The 16,585-nt window shown below is 42.9% G+C and overlaps 1 protein-coding gene across 2 annotated transcripts in view; it reads right to left on the bottom strand.

The window, feature by feature from the left end:
• Positions 1-200: 200 nt before the first annotated feature.
• LOC112256686 (apoptosis-resistant E3 ubiquitin protein ligase 1) overlaps positions 201-16,585 on the bottom strand; it is a 34,141-nt gene continuing 17,756 nt past the window's right edge. For both annotated transcript variants that reach the window (XM_024430102.2, XM_024430103.2), the window contains exons 5-22: positions 13,067-13,138; positions 12,566-12,792; positions 12,006-12,243; positions 11,183-11,352; positions 10,883-11,063; positions 10,442-10,695; positions 10,248-10,325; positions 9,990-10,131; positions 6,831-6,952; positions 6,628-6,703; positions 6,427-6,536; positions 6,175-6,354; positions 4,706-4,831; positions 4,353-4,482; positions 3,582-3,640; positions 3,377-3,466; positions 3,072-3,247; positions 201-2,863 (exon numbers count right to left, since the gene is read on the bottom strand). In XM_024430102.2, coding sequence (XP_024285870.1) covers positions 2,761-2,863; positions 3,072-3,247; positions 3,377-3,466; positions 3,582-3,640; positions 4,353-4,482; positions 4,706-4,831; positions 6,175-6,354; positions 6,427-6,536; positions 6,628-6,703; positions 6,831-6,952; positions 9,990-10,131; positions 10,248-10,325; positions 10,442-10,695; positions 10,883-11,063; positions 11,183-11,352; positions 12,006-12,243; positions 12,566-12,792; positions 13,067-13,138 — 2,534 coding nt within the window. In that variant the 3' untranslated portion in view covers positions 201-2,760. The remainder of the gene's footprint in view (positions 2,864-3,071; positions 3,248-3,376; positions 3,467-3,581; positions 3,641-4,352; positions 4,483-4,705; positions 4,832-6,174; positions 6,355-6,426; positions 6,537-6,627; positions 6,704-6,830; positions 6,953-9,989; positions 10,132-10,247; positions 10,326-10,441; positions 10,696-10,882; positions 11,064-11,182; positions 11,353-12,005; positions 12,244-12,565; positions 12,793-13,066; positions 13,139-16,585) is intronic.

Here is a 16,585-nt window from a genome sequence, read left to right as displayed (position 1 = left end):
CATGACAGCTGGAAGGTCCCCTGTTCTGAGACCAGTGTCTCTGCATATGTTGTCCACGCAGGTTTAATGTGGTCTTCCAGGAGGCCTGCGCCCATGAGAGGACACCCACAGTATGAGACTGCTGGTGGCTAGCTCGAGATGCCTGGAACAGTGACCAGCGAATCTCAGCCTCCTTAAAACATTGACAAATTGACACACAATGTAATAATACTTTTTTAATCACATTAAACAAAAGGGACTGCAGAGCAGGAACTCTGACATTCATCAGTGATGACCAACAGTTTGGCCATTTTATTTTACACAAAACAAACTCCCCTCCAAGCCATAAGCAACTAATTAACAATATTTACATAGATAAAAATCCAATACCAAACCCCAATAACCACTGAGCTTCCCAAATCAATCGAACTGGAACCTTGAACACTGAAAACTGGACATGCTTATGAATGTGAAAGACTATATAAACTAGCTTTAAATCACAACTTCCGTTTCTTTACACATCTTCATATCATGTCCTTATCTGAACTGTATTCAACTATTTACACTTTTGTAAATGCACATGGTTTGTATAAGAATAGTTCAGATCTTGATTCCTATAGTACAATGCATTTCTACTTCTGTCAACACAGTTTGACTTGTGCCTCCATAAGGATAGCACCAATAACACAAACAGCCCCCTAAAGAAGATCCCAATAATGTTGAATTATTCTGTTAGAAGTGTGTATCCTGTTCAACAAGAATGATGTGACGTTTAAGTGGTAAATCTCTTAGTGGTTGATTCACATTGATAAATGTGAGGAGGGTTGAACAACAACAACTTAACCTGCCGTGGGTTTGCATTTGTGGTGCGTTGTGAGGATAATGATTCAAATGATCTTTTAACACTTCAAAGAATACAATAGTATTGCTTAAAATGTGTGTGTGTGTGTCTGTCTGCTTCAGGCTTTTGTGCTATATGCTGCATTCTACATTATGCTTTCCTAAATAGCCTGTACGTGTGGTTAGCTGCCCACTGTAATACACTGCATATTGTCAAATGTACAAATGTTCGCTGCAGAGACTAAATGACCATAGAAGAAGAATACATGCAGTTCAGAACATAAACCAATATTTCACACCATCCCGTAGGCTCATGGTTTGACTTAACAACAGTATTATACGTACATGAGCATTGGAAAACTGTGTAAATATGTAGAAATAAGTCAATAATACAATGAAAACACAGGCAAGAAATATTCACCTTGTGTATCCGATCTCAGTATCCTTGCTCAGGTCAAATACAGCAGCCTATGGGTAGTACAGTCAGAAGGGAGGCAGCTAAAATCACACAAGCACTCGGATGGACACAGACACACATACAGCGAGTGGATGCATAGATGGAATTGGAGATCCAGAGGTAAACCCAGTCAAGAGCACAAGACATGACCGATATCAAGATAACAGTTGAAGAGGCTGGAACTCAAGGTTAAAATCCAATTGATATTCACATCTCAAATCTCCCCGGCAGTCAACAGAAAGTCATGTTATAGTAATATCTCTGTTGTTATACTTTTACTGGTCTAGGCTTCGTTTAACTATACACTTCTCCAGATAAAGTCAGAGGCAAAGGGTTTGAATAAGGCAGGTTTAAAAAACAAAAAAACAGTTACGGATCAAGACGAATAACATCGTCAACAAAAAGCCATCAACAGTATGGGTGAAAACAACACAAATCCCTAAGTCAGTCCATAAAACAGACAGTGACATGGGCAAGTACTTTGTTTGTTCCTTTGACACCCCATGACTTTGTACAGTGAAGTCAATTGGTGATGTGAAATGTTAAAGGGATACTTTGGGATTTTGACAATGAGGCCCTAACCCTTTATTTACTTGAAGGAAGTTAGAGGTAGTTTCACGAGCCACACCTATAGACTTCCAGTCATTGCGCTAACGCTAGTTGGCAATAGATCGTGAAAGTACCCCTAACATCTTTCACACTGGACACAGAGACATAAAAATGTTATCCACAAGTTCATCTGACACTAGGGATGCCACAACCCTGAAGTATCACTTTAATAACAAAACATAAATGAATCAGCTGGGCTTCAACTGTAACATATAACATCCCACCAACAAAAAAGTGTGACCTCAAATATATAAATATCAAGTACCACTTGTCCCTTCTCTTTGAAAATGAAACAAAAAGATCTGAACTGTTGCCATAACATGAAAACCTATTTACATGTATGTACACATATTGAAGTAAAAGAGTCATATATATATATATATATATATATACTGTATATCCTTCCCTGATCAGTTAAGGCCAAAGTGCTATGGGTGCGCAGCTACTCCAAACTTTGTATAGGCTGCATTTGCATTTAAATGTTCCTCATTTTTTTTCCCAAAACAAAATTACAAAAAGCAAAATGACATCAAGCTCACGAGGCTCTTAAACTAGTGCTACGTTCTGTCTCAAACATGTAAAACTAAGTAACTCTTGCATCTAGAAAAAAACTATCAAGCCTTTTATACACCAGTTCATCTTTCTTCATTAGAAAAGCAAGTGTTGTACAGCATATACATAGTGCCAGCAGACATATGACGACTTCCCAGAGCTTTCTGGGGCATCCTGTGGGTTTCCTGTAATGCCCTCTACCACTGAAAGAGGATCATGGGTAGTCTGTGTGAGTCGAGGAGAGTTGTCCATTGTCCAAAGCTGATGGAGAGGATAACAGGGGTATACCAGAGTCTGGGGGTGAGCTCCAGGGATAAGGCCAATCAGAGCATGCCGAAGCCCTCACTGCCCTCACTGATGGCGAGCTTCAGCATCTTGTGCAGCTCCTCATAGGAGTCATAGGTAGGGAGGCACAGCTGGTTAAAACTAGAGAGAAAAGAATCCACAGAGTCAATTGACAGTTGTGTATGTGTTTATTCTACAAGATGTATAGTGTGTCTGTGCATTATTGAAGTAACGAACTGAAACCAACTACATAGTACATACATGTATATGAGCCAAGTACGAATGTGAGTGTGAATGTGCATATACTGTATGTCCGTCTGTGTGTGTGTGTGTATGCCCGTCCACTCACCAGGTGTGTGCGGTGGGCAGGGTGCTGTGTGTGGGCGCAGCGATGATCTGGAAGGAGGGGCAGAGGGTGCTGAAGCCCCCGGGGGGCAGCTGGGAGGAGCCGGTGGTGAACTGCAGCAGGCGAGCCAACTCCTCCTGGGTGAAGCTGGACACCACGGCCCAGAACCACTTCATCACCTAGGACAACACCAGAACACAGTCAGCATGGTGCTCAACACGAGCACATTTAACACATCTCCATCAATGCTGTAGCAAAGCAGTATCTTTCAACGTGTACTATGGGTCAGACCTGGTGATGTCACCCACCTTCTCTCTGAAGTGCCAAGACCCTCCTACGACCACAGCATGGGCCTTGAAGTCCTGGACATCGATATCCCCTGTACCACACAACAACAGCTAGGGACAAACAGACATTTAGACATCACAGGGCCATAAGAGTGCCATTTAGAATGTATGACAAGGGATGTACGCTTGGAATGTATGACAGTGAATGTGATTTTATGCAGCATACCTCCAGCTCATTCTCATCAAATATGGCCAACAGGTTCTCTGGAACAAGTTCATTCAAACCTGCAATTCACAAAACAGTTTGTTGCCTATCCCCTTACAGAGATTCCAGATTAGACACACAGGTGAATGTGAAGAGCCCTGTTTGGCCCTGTCCGGGGGTGTCCTCGGATGGGGCCACAGTGTCTGACCCCTCCTGTCTCAGACTCCAGTATTTATGCTGCAGTAGTTTATGTGTCGGGGGGCTAGGGTCAGTCTGTTATATCTGGAGTACTTCTCCTGTCTTATTCGGTGTCCTGTCTGAATTTAAGTGTGCTCTCTCTAATTCTCTCTTTCTCTCTCTCAGAGGACCTGAGCCCTAGGACCATGCCTCAGGACTACCTGACATGATGACTCCTTGCTGTCCCCAGTCCACCTGGCCGTGCTGCTACTCCAGTTTCAACTGTTCTGCCTTATTATTATTGGACCATGCTGGTCATTTATGAACATTTGAACATCTTGGCCATGTTCTGTTATAATCTCCACCTGGCACAGCCAGAAGAGGACTGGCCACCCCACATAGCCCGGTTCCTCTCTAGGTTTCTTCCTAAGTTTTGGCCTTTCTAGGGAGTTTTTCCTAGCCACCGTGCTTCTACACCTGCATTGCTTGCTGTTTGGGGTTTTAGGCTGGGTTTCTGTACAGCACTTTGATATATCAGCTGATGTAAGAAGGGCTATATAAATACATTTGATTTGATTTGAAGAGGCCATACAATACCTACGTTTGTATCCTTACCTTTGAGAAAGTGCTCCACCTCGTCTCGCACCTGACTGGCGAGCCTGTACTGGGCCAGCAGGTTCAGATAATGCATCTTGTTCTCATTGTTCACAGCAATCTGAGCTCCTCCAGATATCAACTCCACCACCTGCAGTGACAGAGTAACAGAGCTCAGGACATGACTGACAACACATACCGAACCTGACACACTACCTCTACTTTTACACACTCCACTTCTATTTAGGAGTCCTAAGCAGTCTACCAAGGAAATCATATGGGTTTCTTCTGTTTAGTTATTGCTTTCTTTTTTTCCTGTGAGATGACTTGGTGGATAAGGGAAGTCATGTCAAATAGAATGATTGCCTCATCACCTTCTCCAGCTGTCCCGACTTGCTGTACTTCTCCTCGGCAAACACCAGGTCCATTTCACTGACGTCATTGTTTAGGATGACACAGACTTTCATTTTGTAGAACTCCTGATCATCCGTCTCAAAGTACTGCCGTGGAAAATGAAATAAAAACACAGGAATTGAAATAGAATGACGCGTTTACCTCGGCAAAACAATAAGGATGACTTATCCACTTAGAGCAGCAGGTTCAGATCTTAATATGTTCTAGAAACACCACAACATACAACTGGTACGCTATGAAATAAACAGATCTCCTTTCATGGCCTTGTGAACAATGCAACACTTACAATTTGATAACAATTAGGGCTGGGCGATATGGCCAAAATCTCATATCCCGATATAGATAATTTTCTGTAAATTCAATTTATAAATAGTTTATATAAAATGACCACATGTAAAGGCCTATTTCTTATTACATTTTGAATTATACTCAGCAAATAAAAAGGTACTTACTCATATTTGATTATTTATTTTATTTAGAACCTGTGCAAATTTTCAATTAAGCATGAGACAAAATATAAAATATGAATGTATAAAATCTAAAAAGGTCAATAGAAAACACTTCAACTATAGTTGCAGACAAAATAAATATAGGCCTAAAATATATATATATTGGGGGGCTTGCCTGTTTTGCATGTTCTTTTGTCATTAATACGTGTCACATACCAATTTGGTACCTTGGGTCAAGTGTTAGCACCAACACATGAAACCCCCGTTTCTCGACCATGTAAATTGGGGCCGTGTCTTTGCAGATGTAAGTTGTAATGGCAGCTGTTACCTCCTTCCATCTTCGTGATTCATTGCCATATAGTGTGCCGTGGGCAAAAGCCCCTTGCAACGAGTCGGGGGTTTGTTTGGAGCACTCGACTGTACTTTGTTGGGTCTCAATCATAGACTCTCTTCGTACTGTTTCACATGATTCTTGCGTAGGTGGTAAAAGAGATTAGTGGTGTTTGAGCCTGTTGTCGGGACCGGCCTGCGGTATATTTTGCAGAGGACGGTTTTCTGGTCCATGTCAGACTTTTCATACACAAACCATGTCCATGTGACCGAAGTAGCCCCTCTTTTAGGTCCGAGCTCCGTGTCTCCGTGCTATGTGTCACCGTGCTCTGTGTCACCGTGCTCTGTGTCACGTTCACTCTCCTCCATGTTTGTTTGTGTTGAAAACTTCCTTTCTCACGGCACATGTGGAAGAACACAAAGCTTCGTCCAATTGGCGAAAAATATTGCAGTAAAAGAGTGTGATTTGCGACAACGAAATAAACAATAGAGCACAATATGAAACGATAGACGCTTTTCTATCATCACACGATATATATAGCATCATATCTCCCAGCCCTAATACTAGCCGAAGCATAGAGGTAAACATTGGGAGTGAGGTCTACCTCCAATTCCTCTGAGGGGCTGTGGGACTGGGGTGGAGGGCGTACCTTGTAGTTCATCCTGAGTCCGATGATCTGGGCTAGGAAGGAGCGGGTGAAGCGAGCACGGACCATCTGCTTGTAGGCCCCGCCCAGGGCTGACTCGTACAGGCACTTCCCCACCACGCGGCCGGCAAACTCATACATCTTCAGACGCAGGTGGACCGGCCGCTCAGCGTTAGGGTGGACCTGGGAAGACAGGCAGACACAGTGAATATTGACCCTAGCCGTATACTGTTAGTCGTCCTGGTGAGGTCTTACCAGTCCCTGGTTGTCGTCACTGAAGCGAGTGAACAGCTGATTGGTGGTGTCAAACAGGGTCTTACAGACGAGCTCAAACCACTCCCTTCGAGGCCCTCCCCAGTCCAGAGCTAGGGGCCAACACAACACACATACTTAGTCATTCAACAGCCCTTACCACAAACAACACCAGCTGACTGGCCTGTCATCTGCTGATCTTACCTTCCTCATCCTGGAACACCACCTCAAAGTTCTTACTCCAGTCCGACACGGAAAAGTTCCGGGTGGATTTCAGAGACTGGGGAGAGAGAGATTTTAAAACATTGTAATTTTCAATTTCCAATCATTGTCATCATACGAGTCTGCTGTAGCAGTTCTTAATCTCACTGCAGCTCGGAGAGTAGTTGCGCGGTGGATTCACTCACCGAGTCCAGGATGCAGTGGCGTGTGATCTTCAGGCAGGTCTTGGTGCGAGGTCTCTTGGAGTGGATGTGTCTGAGCTCCCTCTGGAAGAAGCTCACCTTGTCCTGGAACGTCTCCGAGCCTCCTGACAACGGCATAAAAAAACATACGGATCTTAACCATGTACTCCCCATGGACACTGAATTGGAAGAGGAAGGAAACTAGGGCTGACCCCATTTAGTCGAATGGTCGATTGTTTGGTTGATAGGCTGTTGGTTGACCGAGATTTATTTAGTTGAGCAGTAGCAAAAAATAAATACAAACATTAATGGTGTAGAGACCTGTCTGATTGGCACCTGTCTGAGCGGACTAATCCATTATGGAGGCTGTAGGGATGGCATAGTCCATCACTATAAAACATGTGCTTTTGAAATTGTATATGGTTATATTATGTAAGAACAATGGTGCAACACTAATAACAATTATATTATTTATAACAAATGCACTTTCTGCCATGTTGGATAGCGGTTGCAGTTCTGAAACATCAGTGCGCTCTTGAATTGGCACCTTTTCCTAGACCAGCAAAGATAACCAGCATATTGGTGTTGAGAACAATGCGGTTGAGGCAGCAGCGGAGTTACGAGACGAGAAAACAGCCCTTTCCTTAATTGCCTAAGAAAAGTGAGGAGAGGGGAAACCAACTTAATTAGGTCTATAATCAATAGCCTAACTGTTAAATGTGCCTGGCTATATAAATCATCCATATGTATGTAGAGAAATAAGACAGAGCCTGCTTCTGTTGCCAGTTTGAGTGTTTGTTTAATAGCCTGCTGATTCTGTGAGCACCAAGCCTCATGCAACCACAACATGTTGGATAAACAATTTCACAAATTCATCTGTTTTTAATCTTTGCTATGCTGTAATAAAGGCAATGGACTTTTTTCCCCATTAGAACAGCCTCTCTGGTATTATTTATAATTTATTTAGTGTTGTTTACACTGTTCCAACTTGTCAGAAAAATAATATTTATAATTACTATTATTACTATTATTATTATTGATTGTCAATATAATAATAAGTAATGCCATTATAATTAGTAGGCTTAGTATAGCAGCCTTGTATAACCACCAAATTTATTCCACATATCTGACTTTCTCTTTACCTCCTGAGCAACCAGAAAACATTCCCCCGTTTTGAGTTTATTTGTCACGTCCTCTGCATCCCTTTTTCTGTAAAGTGTTACGATGTTCAGAGTTCATCACCAATTTTTTGCTGTGATTATGATACGGTGCGTTTTAAAGTATTCAGAACCCCCGACTTTTTCCGCATTTTGTTACGTTACAGCTTTATTCTACAATGGATAAAAATACATAAAATCATCGATCTACACACAATAACCTCATAATAACAAAGCAAAAACAGGCTTTTAGACTGTTTTGCAAATGTATAAAAAATAAAAAAACAGAAATACCTTATTTACATAAGAATTCAGACCCTTTGCTATGAGACTCGAAATTGAGTTCAGGTGCATCCTGTTTCCATTGATCATCCTTGAGATGTTTCTACAACTTGATTGTAGTCCACCTGTGATAAATTCAATTGATTGGACTTGATTTGGAAAGAGCCCCGAAACAGGATTGTGTCGAGGCACAGATCTGGGGAAGGGTACCAAAAAAATGACTGGAGCATTGAAGGTCCCCAAGAACACAGTGGCCTCCATCATTCTTAAATGGAAGAAGTTTAGAACCACCAAGACTATTCCTAGAGCTCGCCACCCGGCCAAAATGAGCAATCGGGGGAGAAGGGCGTTGGTCAGGGAGGTGACCAAGGACCTGATGGTCAGTCTGACAGAGCTCCAGAATTTTTCTGTGGCGATGGGATAACTTTCCAGAAGGACAACCATCTCTGCAGCACTCCACCAATCAGGCCTTTATGGTAGAGTGGCCAGACGGAAGCCACTCCTCCATAAAAAAGGCACATGACATTCCGCTTAGTTTGCCAAAAGGCACCTAAAGGACTCTCAGACCATGACAAACAAGATTAAACTCCTTGGCCTGAATACCAAGCGTCACGTCTGGAGGAAACCTGGCACCATCTGCGGTGAAGCATGGTGGTGGCAGCATCATGCTGTGGAGATGTTTGTCAGTGGCAAGGACTGGGAGACTAGTCAGGATCGAGGGAAAGATGAACGGAGCAAAGTACAGAGAGATCTTTGATGAAAACCTGCTCCAGAGAGCTCAGGACCTCAGACTGGGGTGAAGGTTCACCTTCCAACAGGACAACGATCCTAAGCACACAGCCAAGACAATGCAGAAGTGGTTTCGGGACACTTTGAGTAACCCAGCCAAAGCTCGGATTTGAATCCGATCAAACAACTCTGGAGACCTGAAAATAGCTGTGTAGCAACGCTCCCCATCCAACCTGACAGAGCTTGAGAGGATCTGCAGAGAAGAATGGGAGAAACTCCCCAAATACAGGTGTGCCAAGCTTGTAGCGTCATAACCAAGAAGACACGAGGCTGTAATCGCTGCCGAAAGTGCTTCAACAAAGGGTCTGAATACTTATGTAAATGTTATATTTCAGTCTTTTTTATTTCTAAAAACCTGTTTTTGATTTGTCATTATGGGGTATTGTGTGTAGATTGATTTAATACATTTTAGAATAAGGCTGTAACGTAACAAAATGTGGAAAAAGTCAAGGGGTTTGAATACTTTCCGAATGTACTGTACTATAAGTCAGGCCCTATTGGTCACGTTCATGCGATGCATACATGTGTCATGTAAAGAGAGCAAGGGTTGAGGGAATAGAGAAGGTAAATGGCTCTAATTATGTTGCAGCTTTAACAACATGGGGAGCGGCATTAACACTGTTGATATTCTGTGGTGGGGAGGAGAGAGAGAACGGGTGCTAGTCACACAGTGTTATTTTCTTAAACACAATCAAATCAAGTGCGGTACTCCCTCTAGTCATTAGGGTGTCTTAAGAATTTAACCAAACAGTGAGCTTACAGCATCGGACAAGCTCATTGAATATAGTTGATTTGATTAAAATACATAGCATGTGTCTATATTTGGAAAATGCAAGTTTTAAAATGTTGACCAATCAATTGGTCGAAAGAACAGACGACTCTCGGTCGACCAAGATTTTTTGGGGTTTCGGGGATAGTCCTAAAGGAAACCAACCGATATTCTTGTGGAGGAAACGGATGAAGGTGGCAGCCATGATGTTTCTGTCTTTACAGCTCAGCTCCACTGGCGGCTGGATCCCATCATCCACCACTAGAGTCAGGTACTTGTGAACGGGGTCAGGGCCGTAGTATGTGAACTGGGAGGGACAGAAGAGGAGGGTGAACACACCAGCTCATTAAATCTACTGATAAAAGGTCAGAAAGCATTATGTGGACATCGTACAGTGTTTCAGAGCAGTTCTGCTTGTCCTACCTTTGTCCCTGGACACACTCGAAAGGTAAAAAGGCGCCATGGAATAATTTTCAGGTAAAACTCCTTCACGGACAGTTGCTGTGTAGCAGAAAAGTACATTTTCCAGTCAATGACAAGTCTGCAACACACCCAACTGAAGAGCATGTACTATTTCTATAAAAATAGCTTTCCCTTTCTATCCCCTCTTCACCCACCTTTGGGGATATGTAGCAGTAGACCTTTTTAGGTTTCTTGACCTTCTCTGGCTGGTCTTCTACAGGGGAGTCATGCTCGTCCTCCTCGTCCCCCATGGAGGGTCGACTCTGAGGGGCCATCAGAGCCGAGGCTGGGAGCTGCCACGAGGAGTTACTGTAGTTACTGTAGTTCCCTGTGCCGTAGAGGTACGCCTCAAAGTAGATGCTGATCCCTGGAGTTGACACGTTCTTCTCCACACAGTTCTTCTCATTCTCTGTGGGGGAGGTGGAAGAGTAGCAGTTGAAACACAGGAGTGATGTAAGAGATTTTACTCCACAAAGAACAAAAGTCTTCATATACACTGTACATTATCTAATTTTGAGTATGATAGTCTGACTTTCTGAAATACTTCCATCACCTCGGCCTGTGTAATCGTACCCTAAAATAGGACCCTTACTCACCACTGAGAACGATGATGTCAAACTCCCCGTTGCTGATGGGTAGGTCGTTATAGGAGATGCGTGCCCGGAAACAGCCCTTCTTCCTAAGGGTGATCTTCAGCAGTACCTGGCACAGCTGCTTGTTGGACGTCACTGACTTACTGTAGTACTCCTCCAGGCTGTCGTCATCCACTGTGCCCAACTGGTAGGAGGCAGATACAAAATGGATTCCCATTTTCCACTTTCACAGTCTAAATTCCGGAAACAATTGACTTCAGGCTGTTATATGAGGATTGTTATATTGGGCCTCAAGTGTCTTACCGAGTGGACGTGGACACTGTAGTTGACCTCGTCTATGAGTGAGGTGGAGTTACTGGTGGGGTTGCCATACTCGTCCCGGGGCTCAATCTGCAGGGTATGCTGCTGGCCATATACTAAGACCAGTGTGGAGAAGTGGTAGGCTATCTTAGTTTTAGATGGGACCACTGTCCCTGAAATTAACACAGAAAATAAGGGAAACAGATGAGCATTGAAGGATGTAGTGTTTACCAGTACAATACATGCAATGGCCCTGAGACAACAGAGAAAAAAAACTATTTTTCATTTACACAAAGGTTCAAGTTGCTTCCATGTTAAGGGAGCATTGCAACACGTATCAAGCCTGATTGATCAAAGCTGTAGAGCATGATGACAAATGAAATCATTCCAAACATTGTAATAAACAACCAGATGAAAATACAATGTTCCGAAAAATATTGATTTTGTCTTAAACAAACTTGATGTCATGATCAGCATCACATCATGCTATATTTAGTAAACAAAGCCAAACTATAAAACAGATTGTGATGAAGAATACTATTAACAGCCTTATTATCGTGCTATGAGGACAAGCAATGGAAAGAACATTGGAAGTAACATTGGCATTATAATAAGGGGTATCAACATTTTTGGTCTGGGTGGCCATTCATTCATTCCTACTAGGCAACTTCAAAGTTATGTTCTTTATGAGCAAAAGCACATGATTATCAATATCAATTACTTAAACGTCATCATGTCATCCATGCTTTGTATTAAATCTTACAAATATAGCACAGTCCTGTCCTGAAATGGGTTACTTACATAGCCCAAAAGGTCATGACCTTACCTGGCTGGAATATCTTGTAGTAGGGGCTGTAGGCCACGTTGAGTCCTCCCAGTTTGACGGCCACCTCATAGCGCCCGGCCTTTCGGACAGTGAAGGTCACTTTGACCACGTTGGACTCTGGCTCCTGCAGAACCTCCTGGGTGACAGGGATGTCTAGGGCCAGCTCTATGTGGGTGATGTTGACCCTTAACCCCACAGGCCGGTGGGCAGGGAAGGGCTGGCCGTTCTTATAGAAGAGCTGGGGTAGAGAGTCAGAGAAAACCATGAGAAACCATGGCAGGAAGTCTTGCACTACAACTTGTGCCAGAACACCATCCTGCCAACAGTCTATTCATTGTGTGCTTTATGATCCCAATAGAAACCCAACAAACAAGCCAAATAACAGAATCACTCATTTCAATCTGCAGAAACAAAAATATCCTTCCTCCAAACGCTTTAATACTTGATGTAGGTTGTTGTGCTTTAATCATACAGTTTCAAATATAAACTAAACTCTTAAAGTCCAGAAATTACTGAAGCAGACTTCAGATTTCAAGCCGTTAGGTAGGTAAGGATCTTACCTGAACACGGAAGCTCATAGTTTGGCCCACTTCCTGTGGGTCCTTCCAATCCCATGACACATTGCAGGAGCGCGGGTCCAGGTAGTTCCCCCGTACATAGTCGTAAATGCTGCGGTCGCCCCTCCTCCCAGGGTCATCATTCTGCAGGAAGCTAACCACCCGCGCAGCGAGCTCACATAGGAACTTGATGGTAAAGACAAACGCTATGATGGAAACAGTAATTCCACCTGACAGGGGGAGACATTGTCACAGAGAGCTAAATGTGATTAAATGCACAGCACACATTAGTAGAGAGACCATTTGCAATGCAATATTACTTCAAAGAATGCCCTCCAGGTCTATTTGATTTAATGAGCTGCAGATAAGCAGTAATTGTATGGGTAAAGCCTGAAAGTCTTGGGACACAAACAGTAACACAAGTTCAAATATGTACTATTATTTCAACAAGTTCAAAGTTCTTCCTGATAATTCTAAACTACAAGTTAGTTTAGACTCACTCACCAATCACGTAAAACATGAGGTCCCTTATCAGAAAGCACAGTGCCACAGTACAGCCAAATATAAGAGCTCCCGCTGAAAGAGAAACAAAGAGGCGGCATACTTCACTCGACTTTCACAGCACAGAAGGAGCTTTTAACAGACATTTCATATAAAGCTGGCGTGCTCTAGTGTACACCATTCATTCTGAGAGGGCATACTTACAGATCAACTTGGAGGATTGACTTGTATTTCACTTTTGTTTTCTGATTCATCTGTAGACAACAAACCTTTAAATGTAGCACACGCCCAGGTTGGACTCTGCATCCAGGACATTCATCAGGAAACCTATTAGGTCCATGTTGTCCTGCACTACCCAAGTACTGCAGTATAGGGACTAGGGCTGACCCCATTTAGTCCACTGGACGATTGTTTGGCCGATAGGCTGTTGGTCGACAGAGATTGTTTTTAGTCGAGCAGTGGCTTAAGAATGTATATGACACGAGACACCTGTCTGATACACGCCTGTCTGATACACGCTTGTCTGATACACGCCTGCCTGATACACGCCTGTCTGATACACGCCTGTCTGATACACGCCTGTCTGATACACGCCTGTCTGATACACACCTGTCTGATACACGCCTGTCTGAGTGGACTAATCCATTGCGGAGGCTGCGTGGGTGGTACACCAATATCACCAGTACTACTAATTACAATGTTGGTTTGGTTATGGTCATTTCTGTTAATGCATTCAATATAGTACTATTACAGTCTAACCATCATTGTAGGAGTGGACACGTTGTTTGCAGAGCGCACAACCTATGCTACACTTGTGAAAGAAAAAAAAGTTGTGGTTTATTTAATTATATTTACGAGTTGTCCTGTCAATCTTGAGTACGCACCTTATTTCGCATAGAAGTAGCCCTAGGCTACCTGGCCTGGGCGCAAATGTAGGCCTACAAATATTCCCGTTTGGGCATTTGATACCATTTTGAATTGTCTTAACTCACTACCACTGTGGAGCTTCTCAAAGTAGTTTTGTCTTCGCCTTAAACTGCAAGTAAATTAAGTCTGTTTTTACATCCACTGAGAATGACAAAGTTGTGTGTCTGTCTAAGCTCACCAGCGTGGGAAACTCGAGGGCCCAGAAAATGGTATACAGTGTTGCAAGTTTGCTAGCATGAGCTTCAGGCCAGACCAAGTTAATGATTGATACAATGTTTCAAGTTCATTACAGAAAGGCTATGCATAGCAAATATGATTAATAGGATATTTATTTTTTAAATCAGAATATTTTCTACCTGCAGTCTGCAATGTTTTTAATTTGTTGGCTTTAATTAGGCTATTTTTAAATATTGTCAATGGCAATAGAAGTTACTTTTAGATTTGTATCAGGAACAGGTTTTCTTCTGGTTAGGCTATATTGATCTCTGGCTCCCTCTTTAATTCCCTTCTTTCATTTTTAATCGCAGTGCTTAAAGCATCAGACAAGCTCAGTAGCTTACATATAGTTGATTTTATTCAAATATAGGGTGTGTCATTATATATATATATATATATATATATATATATATATATATATATATATATATATATATATATATATATATATATAGTACTTTTATCTCCTCAATTTCGTGTGGCGGCAGGATGCCTAGTGGTTAGAGCATTGGACTAGTAACCGAAAGTTTGCAAGATTGAATCCCCGAGCTGACAAGGTAAAAATCTGTCATTCTGCCCCTGAACAAGGCAGTTAACCCACTGGTCCTAGGCCGTCATTGAAAATAAGAATTTGTTCTTTTAACTGACTCGCCTAGTTGAATAAAGGTAAAAAATTAAATATCCAATTGGTAGTTACAATCTTGTCCCATCGCTGCAACTCCCGTACAGACTCAGGAGAGGCAAAGGTCGAGAGCCATATGTCCTCTGAAACACGACCGTGCCAAGCTGCACTGCATCTTGACACACTGCTCGCTTAACCCGGAAGCCAGCTGCACCAATGTGTCGTAGGAAACACCGTCCAACAGGTGACCGAATTCAGCATGCATGTGCCTGGCCCGCCACAAGGAGTCACTAGAATGCAATAAGACGAGGACATCCCGACCGGCTAAACACTCCACTAACCCAGACGACGCTGGACTAATTGTGTGTCTCCCGGTCACGGCCAACTGTGCCACAGCCTGGGCTCGTGACCCGGGTTTGTTAGAGCGCTGCGCCACTCGGGAGGCCCACATTTAAACATTTCAATCGATTGGTCAAAAGCACAGACGACTCTCGGTTGACCAAGTTTTTTTTAAAGTTGGGAACAGCCCTAATGTGGACACGTTATTCACTGATGCACCACAACAAAGGCAAATCAAGATTTTCCAGGAATAGGAGTTAGGTATCTTCTCTGACACCAAGAATAGCCTATCACAGAAGCATAGCTATTTGCTAATTGAGAGTGTATAGGCCAATGAGAATTGGTGTGTGGACTATAGTACGTAAATTAGGATAGGAAATGGTACATTGGAGAATTGTAATGTAACAACATAGGCCTTAACATTATGTGGTTGCACTTTTTTTGGGGGGGGTGAAATATTTTATTTATGATTACGATTTTTTAAATCCAAAACATCCATGTACAAACAACAACAAGCAGACGCACACAAACATCCACAACATCATCCCCGCCCAGACCCATCTGCTCACACCCCCATCTTCAGCACTCGTATTACTCTCCGCCACATGACTTCAAACCGCACCATTTTTTATCTCTTCGTCGCCAACGCACATTTAGATAATAAAGCATTTGACCTTTCCATTGTGTTAACGATTTATTTCCAGTCAAGTATACGTTTTCTCAAGATGATTGATGAGAAAAGTATCGTCCAACACATCGGGTATCACACTGCACCCTCAAGCTTGATGCCCTCAATCTCACACAACTTATCAATGAACCTACCAGATATAACCCCAAATCCGTAAACACGGGCACCCTCATAGATATCATCCTAACTAACTCACCCTCCAAAAACACCTCTGCTGTTTTCAACCAAGATCTCAGCGATCACTGCCTCATTGCCTGCATCCGTAATGGGTCTGCGAGCAAACGACCACCCCTCATCACTGTCAAATGCTCCCTCTAAAACACTTCTGCGAGCAGGCCTTTGTAATCAACCTGGCCGGGGTATCCTGGAACGACATTGACCTCATCCCGACAGTAGAGGATGCCTGGTTATTCTTTAAAAGTACCGTCCTCGCCATCTTAAATAGGTATGCCCCATTCAAAAAATGTAGAACCAGGAATAGATATGGCCCTTGGTTCACTCCAGACCTGTCTGCCCTTGACCAGCACAAAAACATCCTGTGGAGTTCTGCATTAGCATCGACTAGCCCCCATGATATGCAACTTTTCAGGGAAGTTAGGAACCAGCATACACAGGCAGTTAGGAAAGCTAAGGCTAGCTTTTTTAAAACAGACATTTGCATCCTGCAGTACAAACTCAAAAACATTCTGGGACACTGTAAAGTCCATGGAGAATAAGAGCACCTCCTCCC

Source organism: Oncorhynchus tshawytscha, linkage group LG08, assembly GCF_018296145.1.
Source record: "Oncorhynchus tshawytscha isolate Ot180627B linkage group LG08, Otsh_v2.0, whole genome shotgun sequence".
In the NCBI taxonomy this organism is placed as follows: Eukaryota; Metazoa; Chordata; class Actinopteri; order Salmoniformes; family Salmonidae; genus Oncorhynchus; species Oncorhynchus tshawytscha.
Note: the sequence above shows the minus strand (reverse complement) of the source record. Positions and strands in the feature narration are given on the sequence as shown.